At 43.4% G+C, this 21,652-nt stretch overlaps 1 protein-coding gene across 5 annotated transcripts in view; it reads right to left on the reverse strand.

The window, feature by feature from the left end:
• Positions 1-11,271: 11,271 nt before the first annotated feature.
• The window catches only part of LOC137571707 (receptor-type tyrosine-protein phosphatase beta-like), a 103,636-nt gene continuing 93,255 nt past the window's right edge, over positions 11,272-21,652 (reverse strand). For all 5 annotated transcript variants that reach the window (XM_068281245.1, XM_068281249.1, XM_068281248.1 and 2 more), the window contains 3 exons: positions 15,446-15,703; positions 11,626-11,699; positions 11,272-11,526 (listed from right to left, as the gene is read on the reverse strand). In XM_068281245.1, coding sequence (XP_068137346.1) covers positions 11,458-11,526; positions 11,626-11,699; positions 15,446-15,703 — 401 coding nt within the window. In that variant the 3' untranslated portion in view covers positions 11,272-11,457. The remainder of the gene's footprint in view (positions 11,527-11,625; positions 11,700-15,445; positions 15,704-21,652) is intronic.

Raw genomic sequence — 21,652 nt, forward strand, 5'->3', positions numbered from 1 at the left:
GGCATCTGGGGGACCCCTTTTTAAAGGGGACTCCCAGATTCCACCATGAACCCCCCACCCAGGAAATCGCGGCCTCCACCTCCACCGCCCATCGGAGGTGGAGAAGAGCCCCTTGTCCTTGGATTGGACAAGGGCTCGGAGGGGGAGGGGAAAGCTTGGCTGCCCCTCCCCTTCCGAGACCCCCCAATCCATGGACCATGCGGGCTGGTATAGTCAGGGTGCGGAGCCCCACGCGGCCGGTGCTCCGCATTCTGGCTATCCCAGCCTGCATGGGGGACAAGGGGTTAAAGAGGTCTGGGAGGGGGGACCCCACGTCGTTTTTTTTTTATATTTCCCACACTCAGAACGAAGTAAGTAAAACTCTTCCCACTTGGGGAAATCTATGAAAATAATACACTATTGTTACCTGTGCAAAAAAAACTGACATTTTCCGCATTTAAAAGACATTTTTGCCCTTGAAACTTAAAAATCGATTTTCTCAAAAACTATAAGGTCTTTTTGAAAAAAAAAATTTTCCTCTTATTCCCACTGATCCCCATAATATACCCTAGGAATTTGGTGTTCCTAAACTTTAAGCAGGCTTTGCTATTAACCGTTAAAGTCGGCGGGTTTTTAAATGTATACATTTTTACTTTGAAACTTTAACATCGATTTTCTCAAAAACTATAAGGTCTTTTTGAAAAAAAAAAATTTCCTCTTATTCCTCCTGATCTCCTTAATATATTCTCCAAATTTGAGGCTCTTAGCATTTAAGGGGGCTTTGCTATTAACCCTTAAAGTCGGCGGCTTTTTTATATTATACGGAGCGTTACGGTTTAACGCGAAATTACGGTAGCGTTTAATGAGAAATTACGGCATGAACAAATAACCATTGTAATGCGAAAATTACGGGAAAATTACGCTTACGCGAAATTTCGCGAAATCCTTCTTCATTACGATTATGTACTTACGGCCATAATCGTAATTACACTAATTACGCAAAATTTCGCGAAATCGTAATTAGGTCATTACGCTCATCTCTATCTATCAGCACCCGGAGAAAGGTAACAGAAGGGGAGACTTGGATTGTTATGAATGAGTCCCAGAGTCTGCAGGGATATGTAGCATAAAGTTCCTGTACCCGGGGTTCATGAGACGTCAAAGACATCTAGAGTTGCAAATTTGGGATTATATAGGGTCTTAATATGCATAAGAAAAAAGAACAAGAAAAAAAGGGGGGGGGGGGGAATCGTTCCAAGTCAGCTGAGAAAGTACATTGGAAAAGAAAGAGGGAAACATGGTGGCTCATGTTATATATCTTCATCACTGGATTCCCTTGGAGGAGTCGCTGGTTTCAGAGTGGAGCGCCTTGAGGAAGAGCTAGGGATGCTGAGATGATATCTGAGTGATTTCTTCGGCGCTTGCAAGGTATCAAGATTATGGCCCTGTGTAGAAGATGTGGCGTCAGTATCTGAGCTTAAGGAGTCTGTCTGTCAGATTTTACGCTTCCCCTTGATGAGAGCGACCTCCGGGTCAGAGTACCAGTCTGGTAGCTTCGCGATGGGTAGGTCAAGAAGACGGCAGAATTCTGGGATATCTGCATGTATCTGTAGGTCGCCCGATGTATCTCCAAGCGTTGCCATAAGACAAAACGGAAAGTGACACCTGTATTGGGATTTTGCGTTCACGGAGGGTGTCCAGGATTGGCTTTAGAATCCTCCTGCTCTGGAGAGTGATTGGGGAGAGATCTTGGAATAGTTTGATAGAGCTTTCATTGAAAAAGATCTCATCAAATTGAAACTTTGCAGACAGCAGACAATATCTCGTGGTGGGCCATCATCTCTCCCTTTTGGTCGTAGAACTCTATGGGCTCGATCAAGGATAATTGGAGTGTCTGGATCTCTTTCTAGGAGTTTGTTGAAGATGGAGGTGATCGCTGGGCAAATCTGGTCTGACGTAATGGACACCGGCACTCCTCTTACCCCAATATTGTGTCTGCAACCTCGGTTGTCCTAGTCCTCCAGCCTGCGGTTGAATTCAATCATCTTGTTATCTTGCCGAGCAGAGGAGGTTTGTAAGGTTTTAACTTGGAGAGATATCTCTTGCTTGTGCTCTTCGAGGAAGAAAACGCAGTTAGCTGCATGCGTGACATCTTCTTTCTGGTCAGCGTGTTCTTAATGTCAGTGGCAATGTTTTTCATCACGGTGGTCGTAGGGATCTCTTTAAGCATATCTACCACTTTTCCTCCATCTGATGTTGCCGGGAGTAGTGGATCAGGTAAGGTGGATCAGGTAATTTTTGCAGTATTTAAAAACAATGTATAATAATGCAAGAGCTTAAATCCAACTACCGGGTTTTTTATCTCAAAGCTTCCCGTAAGCCTCGGGTACCAGACAGGATTTCCTATTGTCTCCCTTGCCTTTTAATTTAGCAATGGAACCTATATCAAGAGGGTTGGATGTATTGAGTAGAGGGATAAAATTAGAAAGGTCAGAAATAAAGCAGGCATTGTTTGCAGATGACCTCCTCCTATACCTGGATAAACAACAAGAGCAAATGGGATCAATAATGACATTTTTTGATAGGGGGGAATGCCTGCTTTATTTCTGACCCTTCTAATTTTATCCCTCTAATCAATACATCCAACCCTCTTGATATAGGTTCCATTGCTAAATTAAAAGGAAAGGGAGACAATGGGAAACCCTGTCTGGTACCCGAGGCTTACGGGAAGCTTTGAGATAAAAAACCCGGTAGTTGGATTTTAGCTCTTAGGTTATTATACATTGTTTTTAAATACTGCTAAAATGTTCCCATAAATCCCATTTTTTCCGTAGTTTCATATAACCATAGTCTATTTACGCTGTCAAAAGCTTTTACCATATCCACACTAAGTATTGCACTGTCCTTATATGTTCTAGGAAATGCCCTTGCTTGTTACAGCACCAGAAGAACCTTGCGGATATTTGCAACAGATGACCTTCCCCTTATGAACCCCACCTGATTAGAAGATATTAATTTAGGCATAATAGTAGATAGGTGGCCTGCCATTATTTTAGATAATATTTTAATGTCTTGATTAATTAACGATATGGGTCTATAAGACTCAGTAAGGGTCAAATCGCTACCCTGCTTTGGAAGTACTTTAACCATCTTAGCGGTATGGACGAGCTCAGCTCGTCCATCACCGCCGATGGCTGCCGCTCAGGCCCTGCTGGGCCGATTTTGACGAAATAAAGAGCAGCACACGCAGCCGGCACTTTGCCAGCCGCGTGTGCTGCCCGATCGCCGCCGCTCTGCGGCGATCCGCCGCGAGCAGCGGCGAAAGAGGGTCCCCCCAGCCGCCTGAGCCCTGCGCAGCCGGAACAAATAGTTCCGGCCAGCGCTGAGGGCTGGATCGGAGGCGGCGGACGTCAGGACGTCGGCTGACGTCCATGACGTCACTCCGCTCGTCGCCATGGCGACAGGAGAAGCCAAACACGGAAGGCTGCTCATTGCGGCCTTCCGTGTTCATTTTGGCCGCCGGAGGCGATCGGAAGAACGCCTCCGGAGCGCCATCTAGTGGGCTTTCATGCAGCCAACTTTCAGTTGGCTGCATGAAATAGTTTTTTTTTTATTTACAAAAAACCCTCATGCAGCCGCCCTGGCGATCTTAACCTCCTTGGCGGTATGAAAAATACCGCCAGGAGGGAGCGCAGCAGTTTTTTTTTAAATTTTTTTTTTTTTTATCATGTAGCGAGCCGAGGGCTCGCTACATGATAGCCGCTGCTGAGCGGCATCCCCCCGCCCGCTTCGATCGCCTTCGGCGATCTCCGATCAGGAAATCCCGTTCATAGAACGGGATTACCTGGAGGGCTTCCCCCGTCGCCATGGCGACGGGGCGGGATGACGTCACCGACGTCACTGACGTCGGGACGTCATTGGGAGTCCCGGGCCACCCCTCGGCGCTGCCTGGCACTGATTGGCCAGGCAGCGCTGGGGTCTGGAGGGGGGGGGGGCCCGCGCCGCACCAGATAGCGGCGATCGGGCAGGGGCCGGCGGCGATCAGAGTGCTGGCGCAGCTAGCAAAGTGCTAGCTGCGTCCAGCAAAGCAAAAATTATGAAAATCGGCCCAGCAGGGCCTGAGCGGCACCCTCCGGCGGCTTACCCCGTGTCACACACGGGGTTACCGCCAAGGAGGTTAATAGAACGCCAGGGTGGTTAATATACGCTATATTAGCAGAGTCAAGGTAAGTTTTACCTTCCAGGATTGCATTGTATAATTTTGTGAGGGTTTCTGAAATATCCTTTTTTACTAATTTGAAAAATTCAGAGGCGTACCCGTCAGGGCCAGGAGCTTTTCCACATGCTAAGTTTTTAATTGTGGCTTCCACTTCGAGAGTTGTGACTGGTTCAGTTAAATATGACAGATCTTCTTGATTAATTTGGGGTAATTTACATTTTTTTAAATATTGTTGAGCTATCCCTTGATCATATCCTGGTTCTTGGTACAATTTAATGTAGTATGTTTGGAATAAATTCAACACTGCTGTAGGATCTGAGCATAATTCTGTGCTTCCTGTTCTTTTCTTTAAAATTGGTATAGATGTCCCACCATATGGAGGGCGTGATAGCTTAGCCAATAATTTTCCAGATTTGTTACCGTATTGATAGAATTTAGCAGCTATTCTGTCCCTAGTATATAGTATATAGTTCCCTCCTATGCAACCAATAGTCATAATTACTTTTCTCCTCCATCCAAATATCTATGTCATTCCTTGCTCCTGAGTCTTTGTAGATATTATAAGCATCCCTGACTTTTTCTACTGCCAAGTTGTATTCCTGATGGATTGTCTTTTTCCTCTATGCTAAATGATTTATTATATATCGTCTAAGGAATACCTTTGCCTTATCCCAAAACAATGAATTATCTTTCACATGTTTATTTAAATCTGCATATTCCATCCACCATCCCCTTAATTCCCCTGCAAAACTTTCCTCATCATATAGATAACCTGGGAATCTCCATGCAAAATCCCTTCCTCTTGGAATATTATCTGCTAGAGTTAAAGCCACCGTGCTATGATCAGATATAACGATATCTAGAATATCTGCATGTAATATTTTGTTTACACAGCTAACATCTACAAAAATGTAATCAATCCTCTACATTGTGTGATGGACCGCAGAGAAATGCGTGTATTCCCTATTAATTGGATGTAATTGACGCCATGTATCTACCAATCGATTATTATCCATAAATTGGCTAAGAATTTTATCTTGTTGGCTTAATTTTTTTGGGTTCCTTCCTTGTCTATCTTCCAGTACTTGTGCAACACAGTTAAAGTCTCCCCCACTATACAATTTGTAAGTGGCCTGGCCGCCAGTTTTTTGTTCACTTCCTGAAAGAAAACCGCAAGACTTATCGAATCAATTACCGACAGTTCGGTAAAATACCGAACTCGATAAGTTGATTTCAGGATTCATCAAAGTTATCTACAGCTGTTAGCGAGCACTCGGTAATGATTCGGTAATGATGCGATAAAACGGAAGAAAGTGCAATTCATGAAAATGAAAGTGGGCATGGTTTAGCGTTACATTTAGGATTAGTTATCTCTTTCACTGTTCTGACGTTATTCCTGTCAGATCATTGCTGACAGAGAAGATGGAGACATTTGAAGTGGTTATGTATCAGCTGAGAGTGATTCAAAGGCGCAGAAGGGCAAGAATAAGGTCTAAAACCATATCAATTTGCAAGAGAATGGATTTATTTGCTATACCAAGACATCTGTATTTCTCTTGAATCATCTTGAGAACACAGGCAGTGCCAGGGTTAACTAAATTGCTAGCTACACTTCATTTTTTCAGAAAAGGCTCCTATCAAGCAGTAGCTGGCGAAATTGTGGGATTGTCCCAAGCAACTTCCAGAATCCTGGTCTAGGTGTCAAGCCCTATTCGGAATGTTGCTAGGTGGTGTTCAAAGGACTGCCTTTTTACCCACAATTTCAAGGGAATCTTATGGCCTTGTGTTAAATTACCACTGTTAAATGGAAATATCGACCCTTCACCGAATGGTTACCACATTGTTATCGAATTCACACCGAATGCGGAAAAACCTTGATGAATACAACTAGAAATCGATAAACTTTGAATTCGGTAATTTAACGAACTGGAAAAAGTTATTGCAAAGACAATGATGAATCAAGGCCATTGTCTTGATTTGGTCCATACATTGACAATATCAAACATTTCACCTCTTATCTTTAACCATAGGATAGATAGTCTCCCCTGCTCATCCGACCCATGCATTCAATTTCACAAACCAAGTTTTTGTGAATAAGAGTCAAAACCCCTGCTTTTCTCCCCACAGCTGCTGAACCCACACCTTTACCAACCCAAAGTTTCTGCATAAATTTAAATTGATCTCCATGCAAATGAGTCTCCGGCAGCAAAGCTACATCAGCCTTTACCCTTTTAAGATGTTTTAAAACTTTTGACCGTTTGCATGGAGATCTAAGGCCTTTTACATTCCATGTAATTATCTTAACCATTTTCCTTGAGAAAAAATTTAGTTAGGATAGTGTTAGGATCTTTTTTTTTTTTTTAAACTTAAAATTTTTATTGAAGATTTACATATTAAAGAGAAACAAAACATTTAAAGCGGTAGTGTGGAATTACAACATGGATTGAGAAGAACACATTGCATTTAGACAGATGGTTACAATTTACACCGTGTGAGCTGTAACATAAAAAGTCGATATATGACCTGTAGTGTGTCAACCGAGCTCCTCTCATGTGTGTTGCTGGAAGAGAGGAAGGCGTAACCATATCATGTTGTGATCCCTGGAATGGTCCATAGGTTTAACTTATGGGTGTTTGCCTTGTAGCTTTAATTGGTAACAAATAACATCTAACATAAAACATATAACAGATAATGTGGGCTGCTTGCACGACTCTCTGGGTTATCTAAAGTTTATTGATCCATAATGCCTCTAAGCCTGTATTCCATGTTTAGATTGAGGTTGGCTAGGTTTAGGATATGGTCAATTGGGGGGGCTGCGCGTTCCTTCTAGTTGGATACTATCAGATGTCGCGTGGCACAGAGCAGGTGCATTACTTGTAGTCTGTGGGTCAGAGGGATTTATTCCAAGTCAATATTAAGTAGGGCTAACTGGGAGAGGGGTTGTATATTATAACCTATGATGTTGGATATTTCTCGGAAAATTGATGACCATACCGGTTTAATTTTAGGGCAGTGCCATAGAATGTAGTATAGCGTGCCAGATTCTCCACATTGTCTCCAGCAATGGTCAGAGGCCTCTTTATAGTATTTTGATAGTTTTGTGGGGGTGTAGTACCAGTCTAAGAGGATTTTTTGTAGTGTTTCCCAGTGGGTGGTACATTTTTAATATTTTGATATATACCTGATTGCTTTTTCCCATTTGACGCTTGTCAGGTTGGTCTTCATTTCTGAGGACCAATATTCTGTATATTTAAGGAGGTTGTCCTGGAGTTGTGAGGTGAGCTGATTGTAACATGTAGAAATACCTTTTTTGGCAATAAGCCCCCTGTCGAACAGGGTGTATAATGCCTTGGGCCAGAGTGGGAATTTATGTTCGTAGCTGGTTATAAAATGCCTTAGTTGAAGATAGGTGTGGAACTCAGTGTTGGGGAGGTTGAATTTTTCTTTGATTTGCTGGAAGCTGAGTACCCCTGGAGTTGTGGACAGCTGTTGGACATTAAGGACCCCTGCTTTAACCCACTTGTGTATGTTAATGTTGTCTATTATATTAGTAATGCTTTGGAGTGGGAGTGGAGGTTTAAAGTATGAGGTGGTTGGGAAAGGGAGTGTTATGGCATATTTCCAAGCTTTAATAGTGGCCTGGATGGTGGGGCATGGGGGAATTGTTAATTTGTTTGATATACTCCATGCTAGTAAGAAGTGTTTTGGGTCGTTTTCCAAGAGTTTAGTCTCGAGAGCTACCCAGAGCGGTAAATTTGTGGATGACCACCAATGTTTGGAAATGTCTAGAGTGCAAGCATAGTAAAGAGTTTTGAGACACGGTACTCCTAGACCACCCCTTTTCTTGGGCATGAATAGGGTGTTCAATGCTACTCTATGTTTTTTATGTTTCCATAGAAAGGAGGAGACCAATGCTTGTAAGTTGGATAAGTAATTGATGCTTAGGGGAATGTTTACTGTTCTGAACAGGTAGGTTATTTTAGGCAGTGTGAACATTTTGAAGGCAGCCAGCCTACCTGCCCAGGACAGATGGTGTAAGGACATGTCCTGTAGTTCCTTTTTAATATTTGTCAATAGGGGGAGTTCAATTTGAATAGATTAGTCGCTTTGTTGGATAGTTTTATTCCCAAATATTGTATGGAGTCTTTTGCCCAAGGGAAGGGATAGGAGTCTTTTATTAACTGTTTGTTGGCGGGGGAGATGTTGGACCCGAGGATAAATGATTTAGACTGGTTAATTTTATAGTAAGAGACTTTGGAGAAGGCTTCTAGATCTTCAATTAGGTGGGGCATGGATTTGACAGAGTCTGATATAGCTAGAATTGTATCATCAGCGAATAGGCCAATTTTATGAGATGAGTCAGGGCATGGAACTCCTTTTATTGCTGTGTTGGATTTAATTTTGACTGCTAGAGATTCCATTATGAGGGTGAAGATGAGGGGGGATAAGGGACATCCTTGGCGGGTTCCGTTTGAAATATTAAAGGGTTTAGAGCTATAGCCTGAGGAAACTACAGATGCCGTTGGGTGGGAGTATAGAGCCATGATTCCTGCTGCAATATTTCCTGTTAGGCCAAATCTATTAAGAGTTTCTTTTAGGAATCCCCAATGGACCCTATAGGATAGTGTTAGGATCTTGTAGTTGAAACAATGCATACAAAGCATACATTTTAACGCTTAATTTAGTCCCCGATGAGATAACCTGGCCAACAGGACCCAAAATAACAATACAAACAGAACTCTTAAACATCTGAACATAAGCACAGGTCACTTTGTCATTGACTTCTCTTCTTCCCCGAAAGGACCCACCCCTACTGCTTTCCCCCCCCCCCCCCCCCCCCTCCGGATCATTGCTCAAATTGTCATTCTCAAAAATAATAATAAAAAAAATAACAATATAAACTTAAGAAAGAAAAAAATCTGATCCTGGTTAAGAATTGAACTCAATCAAGTATATTTGTCTTTTTCTTCTTCTACGTTCTCACGACGGAGTGGGCTATCGCCATTTTGTTTCCGTGACGCATGTTTCTCTGCTCGTGGCGAACGTTGAGGTGAAGGAGTATCCTCATGATTCAGACTCTGAAGAAAGTCCTCAACTTCATCATGTGTTTTAAAGAACCACGTATTGTCCTCCCTGTCTGTAACTTCCAGCAAGGCTGGATATAGTAATACAAATTTGAGGTTCATCTTGTAAAGGGATGTGCATACTGTACTAAATAACTTCCTCTTTCTCAACACTTCTGCAGAGAAATCCTGGTATACTAGTATAGTATTATTTTTAAACACCACTTTTTAACTCCTGGCCTTGTATGCCATTAACATTGCTGTCTTGTCTTCATAATCAAGGTATCGAACCATGGCGATTCTGGGTCTGGTGAGGGGACCCACTCTATGTGCCCTTTCAGATTTGAACGTACGTACTATTCCCAGCATCTGTGGGAGAGTTTGCTCACAAAATTCTTTAAGCTGAGTTGCAGTTACTGATCCCAGCAAGCCCGCTACTCTCAAATTATTTCGCCGTGACCTATTCTCAAGGTCATCTATTTTCTCTGCATATTGCCCATTTGGCAGTTCATCTTCGTAAAGAGAAAGTATTTTCTCCGTGTCAGTGACCCTCTCCCCCCCCCCCCCCCCCCCGCACAGGCCGCCATGTCTGTTTTTAGGTCTCCCATAGTGCGCATGATGGTATCCTCAATCAGTTCTGAGAGGCAGGAGGAGAGATGGCTAACCACCTCCTTAGCCAGGTGCTCATAATCAATGTGGGGTACCTGAAAGGCTTGTGAGCTTTCCGGCCAATCCACGTCAGAACCTCGGCTTCCCTCCTCTGCAGTGTCAGACGCCATCTTGGACTGCTTCATGGGTGTCACTGAGTCCAGACTAGTTTCGGCCTTCCGCTGTCATCAGGGGATACCCTGATGACAGCGGAAGGCCAAACTAGACGGGACGAGAGTGAGCAATGCTGCATATCTGACTGCAAGTATTTCTGCATAGTACCACACTGAGTGGGAAGTGTTTATTGCGGAGAAGGTCCCTACTGGAGTAGGACCCTCTGAATTTGGGGGAAAATGCCCTGACAGATTTCTTTGATGGGGCAGGGCTTAGCTTCTGTGCAGCTAAAATGAGGCTTGGGTAAGAAAAACAAAGTTCTGATGCTGTGAAACACCAAGCCTTTTCAGTGCTGCTGAGTAGATTTTTAGTCTGGAAGTTCACTTTAAGGAGTTTTCAAATACAGTTTACTGTGTTTTATAGCTTGGCCCTCTGTCACATAAATAATAGGTAGAGACAAATGCAATATTTAATTTAAAAACAATGTAATTTTCAAAATTATGATCAAACTTGGGAAAGTTTCAGCAAAACTACATAAGTCAGTAGCTTACAAAACACCCACTTTTGAAAAGCTCTGGTTGTTAGCTTTCCGTATTGGTAACATTTGTTGCCTTTTTCTGATGCCCTGGCTCTTTTGGGGCTATGCAAACAAAGTATAGCGCTAAAATACTTTCTGAAAAGAAATGGCCTGTAGAAAGCCACTTGCACACATCAGAGTTAATGGCCTGTTCAATGCCTAACTAGCCATCAACTGAGAGATTTGTGGTAACATTTATCTGTGATAAGTAGTAGAATAGATTTTAGGGTGTTTTTGGGTTGAGGCTTACAAAATAGCCTATAGACATCAGCTGCAGGCAGAAGTAGTTTTGTATTAAAAAAGCTTATAGACATCCGTGGTATATGGATGCGAAAACACAGAACACCTACAGACGTTAGTGGCAGTCTAAGGGTTAAATATTATTGATTTATATGTCCTTTATACTTTATATTGCGCCACTCCATCATCTCTCAACAATTCTCATATCTTATATTAAGAAGTAGTAGATGAAGAGATAGAATCATATTAGCAGTAAGCATGTGATGATGATAATGATGATGATAATAATAATCTGAAATACTATTTTATTGATTTATTTATTTTATTTGCATATTGATGAATTTCATTTTATTTATTAATTTGTAAGTTATAAGTGCAATGTTACATCAAGTAAAAAAACAAAGTATACATATATACTAATCACATCTGTATAACAGTTTGTATTTTAAAGTTTATTCTTTACTTGTAAACTATAGAAAATATTGTAATACTTTCATGGAAAGATGAGTAAAAAACACGCTTTATTTTTCTTGATTTCCTGGGCTCGGAATATTTGGGTGCTCCATCAGACATTGCCATTCATGCATCGAAGGTTCCACAAGTATTCATTTGTTGATTTAGTTCCCCTCCTTATAGGCAGCCGTCACGGTCACATTTGGAAACCTGTTTTGCAGGAGTAGGTTGAGCTACAAGAAAGAAAATGAATAGTACCGTAATTATTGTAACTAACATTTTACTAAACAAACACAATACATTCTAATTTTAATGTGATTTGTGTATCTTACCTGATTAATAATTACACTCTTATTCTGTGGATCACTTGATTTGTAAGTTATTGAAATCATGAAAACTGCAGCATCTAGGGGGGGGGGAAGGAACAAAATAGCAGTCACAAAAGGTTTCTGAGGTAAATTAGTTACTTACTAGGATGTCAGTAAATCCTATTGATTAGAAGTTATCAAAATGGACTACATTTTTCAATAATTTCATAAAAATCAAAATGTATGTGTGAACCAAGCCTATGATTGTGCTCACACATAAAAGGTGTACAGTTCCAAACCAGTCAGGTAAAACTGATGCAAAACTGACATTACAGGACTGTACTGGGCTGGAAATGTACAGGATCACTTGCAGTGACAGTGTAGTGTCCACTCCAATGGTCCGCCTGTAGCCGGGGGAAGATACATTACCCCATAGGCATTATTATTATTATTATTATTATTATTATTATTAATATTGTTTTATTATTTAGTAATTATACAGCGTTGAAATCTTATGCAGCGCTGTACAGAGAATATAGTCTTGTCACTAACTGTCCCTCAGAGGAGCTCATCCCTACCATAGTCGTATGTCTATGTATGTATCGTGTAGTGTATGTATTGTAGTCTAGGGCCAATTTAAGGGGAAGCCAATTAACTTATCTGTATGTTTTGGGGATGTGGGAGGAAACCGGAGTTCCCGGAGGAAAACCACGCAGACACGGGGAGGACATACAAACTCCTTGCAGATAGTGCCCTGGCTGGGATTCGAACCAGGGACCCAGCGCTGCAAGGTGAGGTGCTAACCACTACGCCACCGTGCTGCCCCTATATGGGAGAAAGCATCCACCCGTAAATATCGCAGCCACAGACTGCACAGAAATGAGGTCCGCTTACCGCGGCGGGTTGATTACAAAGTGACAAGTGTGCAGCCCAATGGATATCCCCATGTTTCTGCCGGCCATTGGGCTGTGTATGAGGGACCAGGCAGCGGCAAGTGGCAGTGATCGGCAGCAGGACATGTGGGTTGTAGGGGGGAATGCATCTGCCTGGCCCGGGATTATCACGGATTGCACAGAAGTGTGGTTTGCTTACTACAATGGATCCCACGGATCTGTTGCAAGTGTGAATGGCTCCTATTTATATAATAGGAGACATTCACTGTCAGTTTTACGATGAGTGGAGAACGGACAACAAATGACTGTTCTCCGCTCAAGTGGGAACACAGCCTTAAAGGTAAGGAAGGTGCGAGAAGGATAAAAAAAATAAGATCTACTTATCCCCTGGCAGCCTATGTGTCCCTCGCCACAGCTCCGCTCCCAGCCGGTGGCCCGTTGGCCCTTCCATTGCAGATGCCGACCTCACCAGGTCGGCATCTTCTGCACTGGTGGTGACATCTTTAGTTCTGCCTGGTGATCTGTCCATTACTGAGAGTTCTATGCACAGAAGGAGATATTGCTTGCTTGGCAGTTGGAAACAGCCATTATTTCCCACAATGCAACAAGGTTCACAGACAGCAAACTGTCAGGACCATGGTAGTGACATCACACTGTAGGAAGGGTTTCACCACAATATCAGCTATGCAGACCCCTCTGATAATCTAATCGAGAAAAGGTAATTTTTTTTTTGTGGGAAAAGAGGTATCAACTACTGATTGGGATGAAGTTCAATCCTGGGTTAAAGTTCCCCTTTAAGAGGAAATAAATATGGCAGCTCTACTAACTCCCTCTTTCCCCACTCCCTTTTGATGAGTGCAGAGGCAAGACAATTGCTCTGAAGGTTGAAGGCTGTCTCAAGAGCAGTCTAAAAGAGCAGAGGACTGTAAACACAGTGCACACAGCATGACTCATAAGAAAGGAATTGGTAAGGTGGAAATTAAAAGAGAATGGGCAGAGCTATAGATCCAACCATGATTTGGATACATTTCAAAACATTTTTTACATGGCTGGATTAGGAAGGGGTCAACTTTTTCAGGAAACTAAACTGCAACAGTGTCTTTACTAAACACATCTCTTTCAGGATATAGTAGGGAATCTACTTCTACAGGGTAACTTTATAATAATAATAAATAATAAAGTTTGGGTATATAATTAGTATTGTTAAAGAAATCTCTGAGACTGTACCTTCAAACTTCGCACTGGAAAATTACAGAAGCCTGTCCATCTTTGCTGCACCAGATAAAGTTTATTTAAAACTTAGCACCCATTTATCTCTGTTTATACTTTAGAGATAAAAAGAGAAAGTCTCTGGTTGGCTTTGAGATGTAAGCAAAGGTAAGCTTATGTATAGTTCCAACAGTCTTGGTCAAACTTTGCCTTTCTTTAAATTCCAGAACCAACCATAGGTATTGTGTTTCTGTAGTGCCATGTCCACCCATTAGTCAATCAGTACTAGGAACTAGGAAGAGTTTGTTTTTGTTTGTTTTTTGTTTTTTTACTTTTTTTTAATTATTTTTAGTATTAAACATAATAAATGTATTTTAAAGCAATTTCTGTGAAAGTGAATTTCGGTTTCACTCATTCAAATGAAACAATTTGTACAGTTTTACAGATGCCACTCCATTCTATAAATCTGTAGCAGTACGGGCTTACCAAAACTTGCACCGGTCTGAACAGAATCATGATTTCAAGAATCACAGCTGTGTGACCATTTTAATTGAAAAAATGGTTATGAAACTGACTCAGTGCACCATGCACTGTCAATGAAACAGTGAATGCAGTTTGCAGACTGTATAAACTAGAGCCTATATGTGTGCCTGATTTACAGGGGAAGTGGAGACTTCTACGTAGCTGAACCACATAATAAATCCCTGGTTTAACTGTGTGTCTAAATCATTCCTTAAAGGATACATAAGCGAAAATTAATAAATGCTGATCTACTTACCTGGGGCTTCCTCCAGCCCCTCAATGTCTCTGTGTCCCACGTCACAGCTCTGCTTGCAGCCACTCTTCTGCTGTCCCTTCTGAGGGGCACGGAGACTTCAAGGGGCTGGAGGAAATCCCAGGTAAGTAGATCGGCATTTATTAATTTTCGCTTATGTATCCTTTAAGGAAAAACTGTCTCAAGGTCTGTATACACACCGATCAAAAGTCGTGGAAATCAGATAACCAATGTCACGGAAAACTGCTTTACTGGCAACGTAATAGACTTGTCATTTCTGCACACAACCAACTCATTAAAGCTAATGTAACCCCGGTTTAAAAAAAAAAAAAGGCTGATACTCACCTAAGGAGAGGGAAGGCTCGGTCCTAATGAGCCATCCCTCTCATCCCTCTCCTCTCTCGGTGTCCCCGGTGCAGCGCTGGCTCCTCCGTTCTCATCCCATGCCGAGGGGACTTCGGAAGTCTTCGGGAGCCGAGTCCTCCCGAAGACAGGCGGCGAGACAGCGGTATTTGACCGAAACGGTTGAATACCGCTACGGGGGAGCCAGGACAGTAGCGGGTACCGGGAGAGGAGAGGGAATGCTCTATGGGACCCAGATCCTCTCTCTCCTTAGGTGAGTATCTGACTTAAAAAAAAAAAAACCGGTTCCCATTAGCTTTAAAACACTGTGCATGCAAGCGGGAATGACATTATGCATGACATGTCCACATTCAGTAGAACAATGTTGTTTAGACTATATTGAACACACATGGCTGGCTGCACAATATCTGCCCAACTGTCATGTGTGTTGGATTGAGCAAAATGCCCGATGGCCGCTGCTCTTCCATGTCATTTGGCTACATTTTTGCACATGATTGTCATCCAATACAGCAAAATCTGTCATCTGTTGGACATTCCAAATGACTTCAGTTTAGCATGTGCATGAGTCTTTAAAACAGAAGGAATGCTTTCAATTCATACTTACTGGTGCGAGCAGATACTGATTCCCTGTCTCCTTGTATAGATCCATCACCCAGAGCCCAGACCAGTAATGTGTAACTTTCTCCAGGTACCAGATTATTAATAGTAATGGAATTTGTTGTTGTTACATTTGTCCAGTTAGCCGAATTTCCTGTAGTCTGGATTTGATAAGTACTGAATCTTCCATCTGGCACCTGCCAGCTCAGAGATATGGAAGTAGTGGTGATGGTCAATGTGTGAAGGTTTTTTACTTTTCCAGGCTCTAGAAGAACAGAAAAAAAAAAAAAAAAAAAAGAGCAATGAGAGCTATCGGCATTCAAAAGTTATATGGCAGATTCTTATCATTTGAATTCATGGCCAGTGGCCTAACTAGACTTAATAATGCCTCATGCAAAAATGATAGAATGGGGCCCCCTTGGTCCCCAAACCCCATGAGGGTCATGTGATTGGGAGCAAATGGCAGCAGGAAGTGTTCTGCTGTGAAGCAGCATCTGGCAGCAGGAAAACATTACAGACTCTTCTGCTACTCGCTACTCTGCATGGCGGGATGAGGTGGCAGGGATGTTTTTTCTTTGCAAACGAAGAGGTTTTTTTGCTCATTAGCTGAACTTGCGGCTGGGGAGAGGGAGAAGGAGGGGCCCCCAAAGCCTCTGGGCATGGTGATGGCAGGGGTCGCAGGGGTGATTGTAACGCCCATGATCATGGCCATTCAGAAAACGATTTTAACTGTTTAGCAAGAAGCTAAGTTTGCATCATATGATTAGAGCCATTCACACACAAAATGGTCAGTTAGTCCAGTTGTATATGTAAGGGTTAGAAGGTTGAGAATCCTACAGAGAGAAAATAAACAGTTGTTTAAACAATTGCCACTGCTGCCAATATAACCCAGCCACATCACCTTGTCGCATCATATGACTATAGGTGCAACTGACTACATTACATCAGCTGAGCAAAAGAGCTCAAAAAGGATACATGCTGCTGGGGACAGTGGGGTGCATTTATCAAAACCAGTTTAAGGAGTATTGGATGAAATCTGGGTCAGAAACGTTATAGAAATGGAGCAGTTTCTTAGAGTGTCCCATCATAAAGAAAACTTGATCTGGGCATCTGCTACATTTTTGTACCAGTTCTGCTCCAGTTTTCCTTGCACTAGCTTTGATAAATCTGCCATGTTCTCTCTGCATTTAAGAATGTAATTAACAAAGAGACAGTGTGTCCAAGAAGAACAGTTCTAGCAACTTAAATAAAGCATTGGACAAAAATGGGGTCCGAAAGACTGAAGAAGACTTCTAGCAAGATCAATTTAAAATAAAATAATACAACACCTATGAGTTTTATTGGTTCTACTTTATCCTGGCAAGATGGTAAGGGATCTGCTGAAAGTCTTGGGGTGTCTTTCTGTTCACCGTCTTACTAAGTGGGTAACCAGATAGCACCATAAGCTCTCCTGTTTGTACTATCCCACCTTCCCTTTGGGCACATAGAGGTGAGGAAGAGTCCATTGTTCTTATCATCAGTACAGGGGTGCTTTGCAATTGGAAGGGTTAAGAGGTATTTTGCAAGTCCCCTCAATGTTAAAAAACATGTATTATCCAAGTGAAATTTCTCTATATTAATTCCTATGGACCTGGGTGCAGCTTTTGACTTCAATGGCAAGAGAAGTCTGGAATTTCTGGACAGGCTGTGACTGCACCCAGCCTGTTGATTGCAGCTCATAGAAAACAAGGGAATAAACATTCACAGTATGCAGTATGTGTTTATACATTAAAATTATTAATTGCATTGTTGCTGTGGATGGGCATGTTTTAGAACATACAGTATGTACAGTATGAGAACATAAAAGGGATGGGACGAATCCACAATTTCTTCGAATCCGAATCCGGATCCGAATCTAAAAAGGTTCTCGAATATCTCGAACCTTTCGAATCCCGAATCTAACGAATCCTGCACATACGAATTGTGCGATCCGTGGTATAGTTGCCCGCAGTATAGGTAGCGAGGTAAAGGTGCCTTCAGTATAGCTAGCTAGGTATGGGTGCCTTCAATATTGGTAGCTTTCAGTATAGGTAGCAAGGTATAGGGGCCTGCAGTATAGGTAGCAAGGTATAGGGGCCTGCAGTATAGGTAGAAAGGTATATGGGCCTTCAGTATAGGTAGCAGGGTATATGGGCCTTCAGTATAGGTAGCAGGGTATATGGGCCTTCAGTATAGGTAGCAGGGTATATGGGCCTTCAGTATAGGTAGCAGGGTATATGGGCCTTCAGTATAGGTAGCAGGGTATATGGGTCTTCAGTATAGGTAGCAGGGTATATAGAGGCCTTAAGTATAGGTAGGTATGTAGGTAGGTATAGGGGCCTTTAGGTAGGTAAAGGGACCTTCAGTATAGGTAGCAGGGTATATGGGCCTTCAGTATAGGTAGCAGGGTATATGGGCCTTCAGTATAGGTAACAGGGTATATAGAGGCCTTAAGTATAGGTAGGTATGTAGGTAGGTATAGGGGCCTTTAGGTAGGTAAAGGGACCTTCAGTATAGGTAGCAGGGTATAGGGCCTTAAGTATAGGTAGGTATGTAGGTAGGTATAGGGGCCTTTAGGTAGGTAGGTAGGTATAGGGGCCTTAAGGTAGGTAGGTAGGTAGGTACGTATAGGGGGCCTTTAGGTAGGTATAGTGGCCTGTAGGTAGGTAGGTAGGTATAGTGGCCGGTAGGTAGGTATAGTGGCCGGTAGGTAGGTAGGTATAGTGTCCTGTAGGTAGGTAGGTAGTTAAAGGGACCTTTAGTATAGGTAGCAGGGTATAGGGCCTTAAGTATATGTAGGTAGGTAGGTATAGGGGCCTTTAGGTAGGTAGGTATAGGGGCCTTTAGGTAGGTAGGCACGTATAGGGGGCCTTTAGGTAGGTAGGTATAGAGGCCTGTAGGTAGGTATAGGGGCCTTTAGGTAGGTAGGTAGGTACGTATAGGGGGCCTTTAGGTAGGTATAGGGGCCTGTAGGTAGGTAGGTATAGTGGCCGGTAGGTAGGTAGGTAGGTACGTATAGGGGGCCTTTAGGTAGGTATAGGGGCCTGTAGGTAGGTAGGTATAGTGGCCTGTAGGTAGGTAAGTATAGTGGCCGGTAGGTAGGTAGGTAGGTGTCGTCGTCGTCGCCCCCCCCCCCCGTGCCTCCTCCGCTCACCCCCACGGCCTCCTCCGTCCCCCGTGCCTCCTCCGCTCACCCCTACATAAGTATCAACTCACCTGTCCAGTGGAGCGCAGAGCGGCAGACCTCGTCGTTACTTCTCGGTTCCCTCTAGTGGCCGGGCCGGCTTTTACTGATGACGTCATTGTAAAAGCCGTCACTAGAGGGAACCAGGAAGTCAGCGAGAGGTCTGCCGCTCTGCGCTCCACTGGACAGGTGAGTTGATACAAAGTATGCGGGCGGGCGGAGGAGGCGCGGGGGGGGGGGCGGAGGAGGACGAGTGCGAGCGGCGGATGCGCGGCGATGCAGCGTCAGGATTCTGCGGATTCGTAAAGTAGAAAATGGCGTCGGGATTCGAATCCACGAATCTCGAATATTTCCCAATTGTCGAGGGATTCGTGGATTTGCCGGATTCGTCGTCCCATCCCTAGTATATATTAGAAAATAAGTAAGCGAATACATTAAGTGTAACTGAGGCCTAAATGTGCCCAACAAAGCATGAGAAGTAAGCAGTAGTCACTGTCAGTAGTGGAATTTATTGGCCAACTGTTTTTCTCTGGGTGCTGCAATGAACCACCTCTTGAAATGTAATCTTCAGCTGCGAATGACTGTCTTGGTTTCTGAAAGTTTGTTTTAATGAAACTACACACATACCTCCAAACTTTTTGAAATAAGAAAGAGGGACAATTTAAGAAATGCCCCTGCCACACCCACACCACAACCCTCGCCATGGATACCACAAAAAATTCAGAAAGTTGTAGTTTTATCACTCAAACAACACTGGCCCTTTCAATCATCATCATATGATCCGGCAGGGCCGGATTTCTACTTTTCAGAGCCCGAGGCCAACTTTTAACAACCGCCCCTCCACCCCCACCACCACCCACACAAACACTAAATGATGCTACTGCCTTCCATCCCTGCTTGCACGAAGCCCATACATGTATCGACTTCCTGGAAGATTCAATCAGTTATCAAATTTGCAGGAGGTTGATTTCCCAAATTATTTCTTTTAGAATGCTTTTTGATCAATATTGACCTAAAATTGATCGAAAGTATTGATCAAACTAGATGAAATATTTAACATTAACTGGCCTGATGTGGTGGTTTATCTGTGACGCAAAGCGTTGCACTGGATAGAACAGTGTAATGCTGCGATTCAATCAATTTCCAATTGATGTCCTGCTGGAATTTATTGAACATTTTTGTACTGTGTGTGGTAGGAATCAATTCCACTCTGATTCGATCCCATGATCAGAGTAAAATCGATTGTTCTGCCACATTGCAGGCTCATCTGTCAGGACGCCTGAATTTTCACTTCCTCCTGTGTCTGGCATGTTTTTGAATAGTGATGTCAGTACAAGATGTGGCAGTGGTACAGGCGCTCCAGTGGCAATGGAGAAAGCTGGACACAGGAGAAGGTGAAGGAGTTGCACCAGTGTGAAAGGTGTGCTGCTTCCACACACTTACCACAGGCTTGGGGGTAGGACACATACACTTGTAGGGGAGACTGGTGAGGAGTCCATTGGTCGTCGACGATACCGCCATGCGCACCCAATTGGGCTCTTTCGACTCTTATGATTTTTCCAGCATGCCAGCTGGAAATCAATGGAAACTTTCAATTGGGTGACTGACCATGCTGTGGCATTAATCTCAGCCAGATTAAATCATTATGATTGAATTGGCAGGGATATTGATGCCAAACAACAAGTAATGTGTATGGACATCTCAATCATACAGACTGTCAAGCAAGCTGAGACAAACAGAGCAGTCAGTAGCAGCCCTCATCCCCAGCAAGTCAGTCACCTTATCTAAATTGCACCTGAGTGCAGACAGACATTGTTTATTTGTTCTCCCTCTGTCCCCATACCACTCATCCCAGCTGATGTTTGTGTGGAAATCTCCAAATGGTGGAAGCGCATTTGATCGGAGGGAGGAAGAAGTTTACATTTGATTCTCCCGGCAGTAGAGGAATGTGTGTGTGAAGCATGCAGCCCGGAGGCAGAAGGGGGCTGGGTGGGAGAACTTGTGACAGCCAGGAACAAAGAGCCATGCCCTGCAAGATCATCTCTGTACTGCCGCTGCTCTGGTCCTCTCCCTCATCACCCCAATGGCCCAGCAGGGAAGTTGGATGGGACAGTGTGAGGCATGCAGTGGAGGACAGTCAGCTGTGCTGCCACCAAGCAACACATGTAAGTTGTCTGTTGGTTTTTGTGCACTGGCTGCCTCCCACGCATGATCGCTTCATGCTTCCTGTGCCCTTCTATCCCCCGACTACTGCCGCCACCGCATGCCACATGCCAAACCCAGCCACTCAGTTTGCCCGCGGCTGTCTGCAAACTTTATGCAGAGTGTCCGCAGATGGACTGGGTCTGGCTGCCGTCACTGCAGAGTGTATTTGCTGGCAGAGGAGGTGAGTGCAGGCTGCCCGCAGCTGGCGGCTACGGGCATTAATGATAGCGGGGTCCAGAGCTTTGATTGAGCTGGTTCCTCACACTTTATTACCCGACAGCCGCCCTAAACAAGACTCATTTTCTGGCGCCCTAGGCCACTGTCTAGGTGGCCTTGCCAGAAATCCGCGTCTGCAGTCACCAACACAGTGCTCAAAACTGCTTGAGCCAGCTTCTTTGCTTGCGGTGATAAGTATCAATTCAAGTAAGTGATAATGCTCTATAAAACTGTTTGTAGCTCAATCTCCAGCACCCCCTGACGAGGGCAGATAGCTGAAACCGGTCGGGAACTGGAGATTTGGCATCTGTCTAATGCTTTCCTGTTGGTTTTAGTGTATTTTATATACACAAGACGCGCATTACATGTAAAGGGTCCCTTTCATAAGGGCCTGCAATGTAAGTATTTGTATACTGTTTTTATGCAACATTCACTGGAATAAACCGGTTACTGTGTGTATGATCTAGTAACAATTGATTTCTATATTGTCTGGGTGGCAGTCACCTTATACATTTTGAGCACATTGTTGGTGACTTCAGCCATCCAGTATTGCACCAACCACTGAGGATTTTTTCAAAACTTCTGATGACA

The sequence above is a fragment of the Hyperolius riggenbachi genome, chromosome 4, assembly GCF_040937935.1.
Source record: "Hyperolius riggenbachi isolate aHypRig1 chromosome 4, aHypRig1.pri, whole genome shotgun sequence".
Taxonomy (NCBI): Eukaryota; Metazoa; Chordata; class Amphibia; order Anura; family Hyperoliidae; genus Hyperolius; species Hyperolius riggenbachi.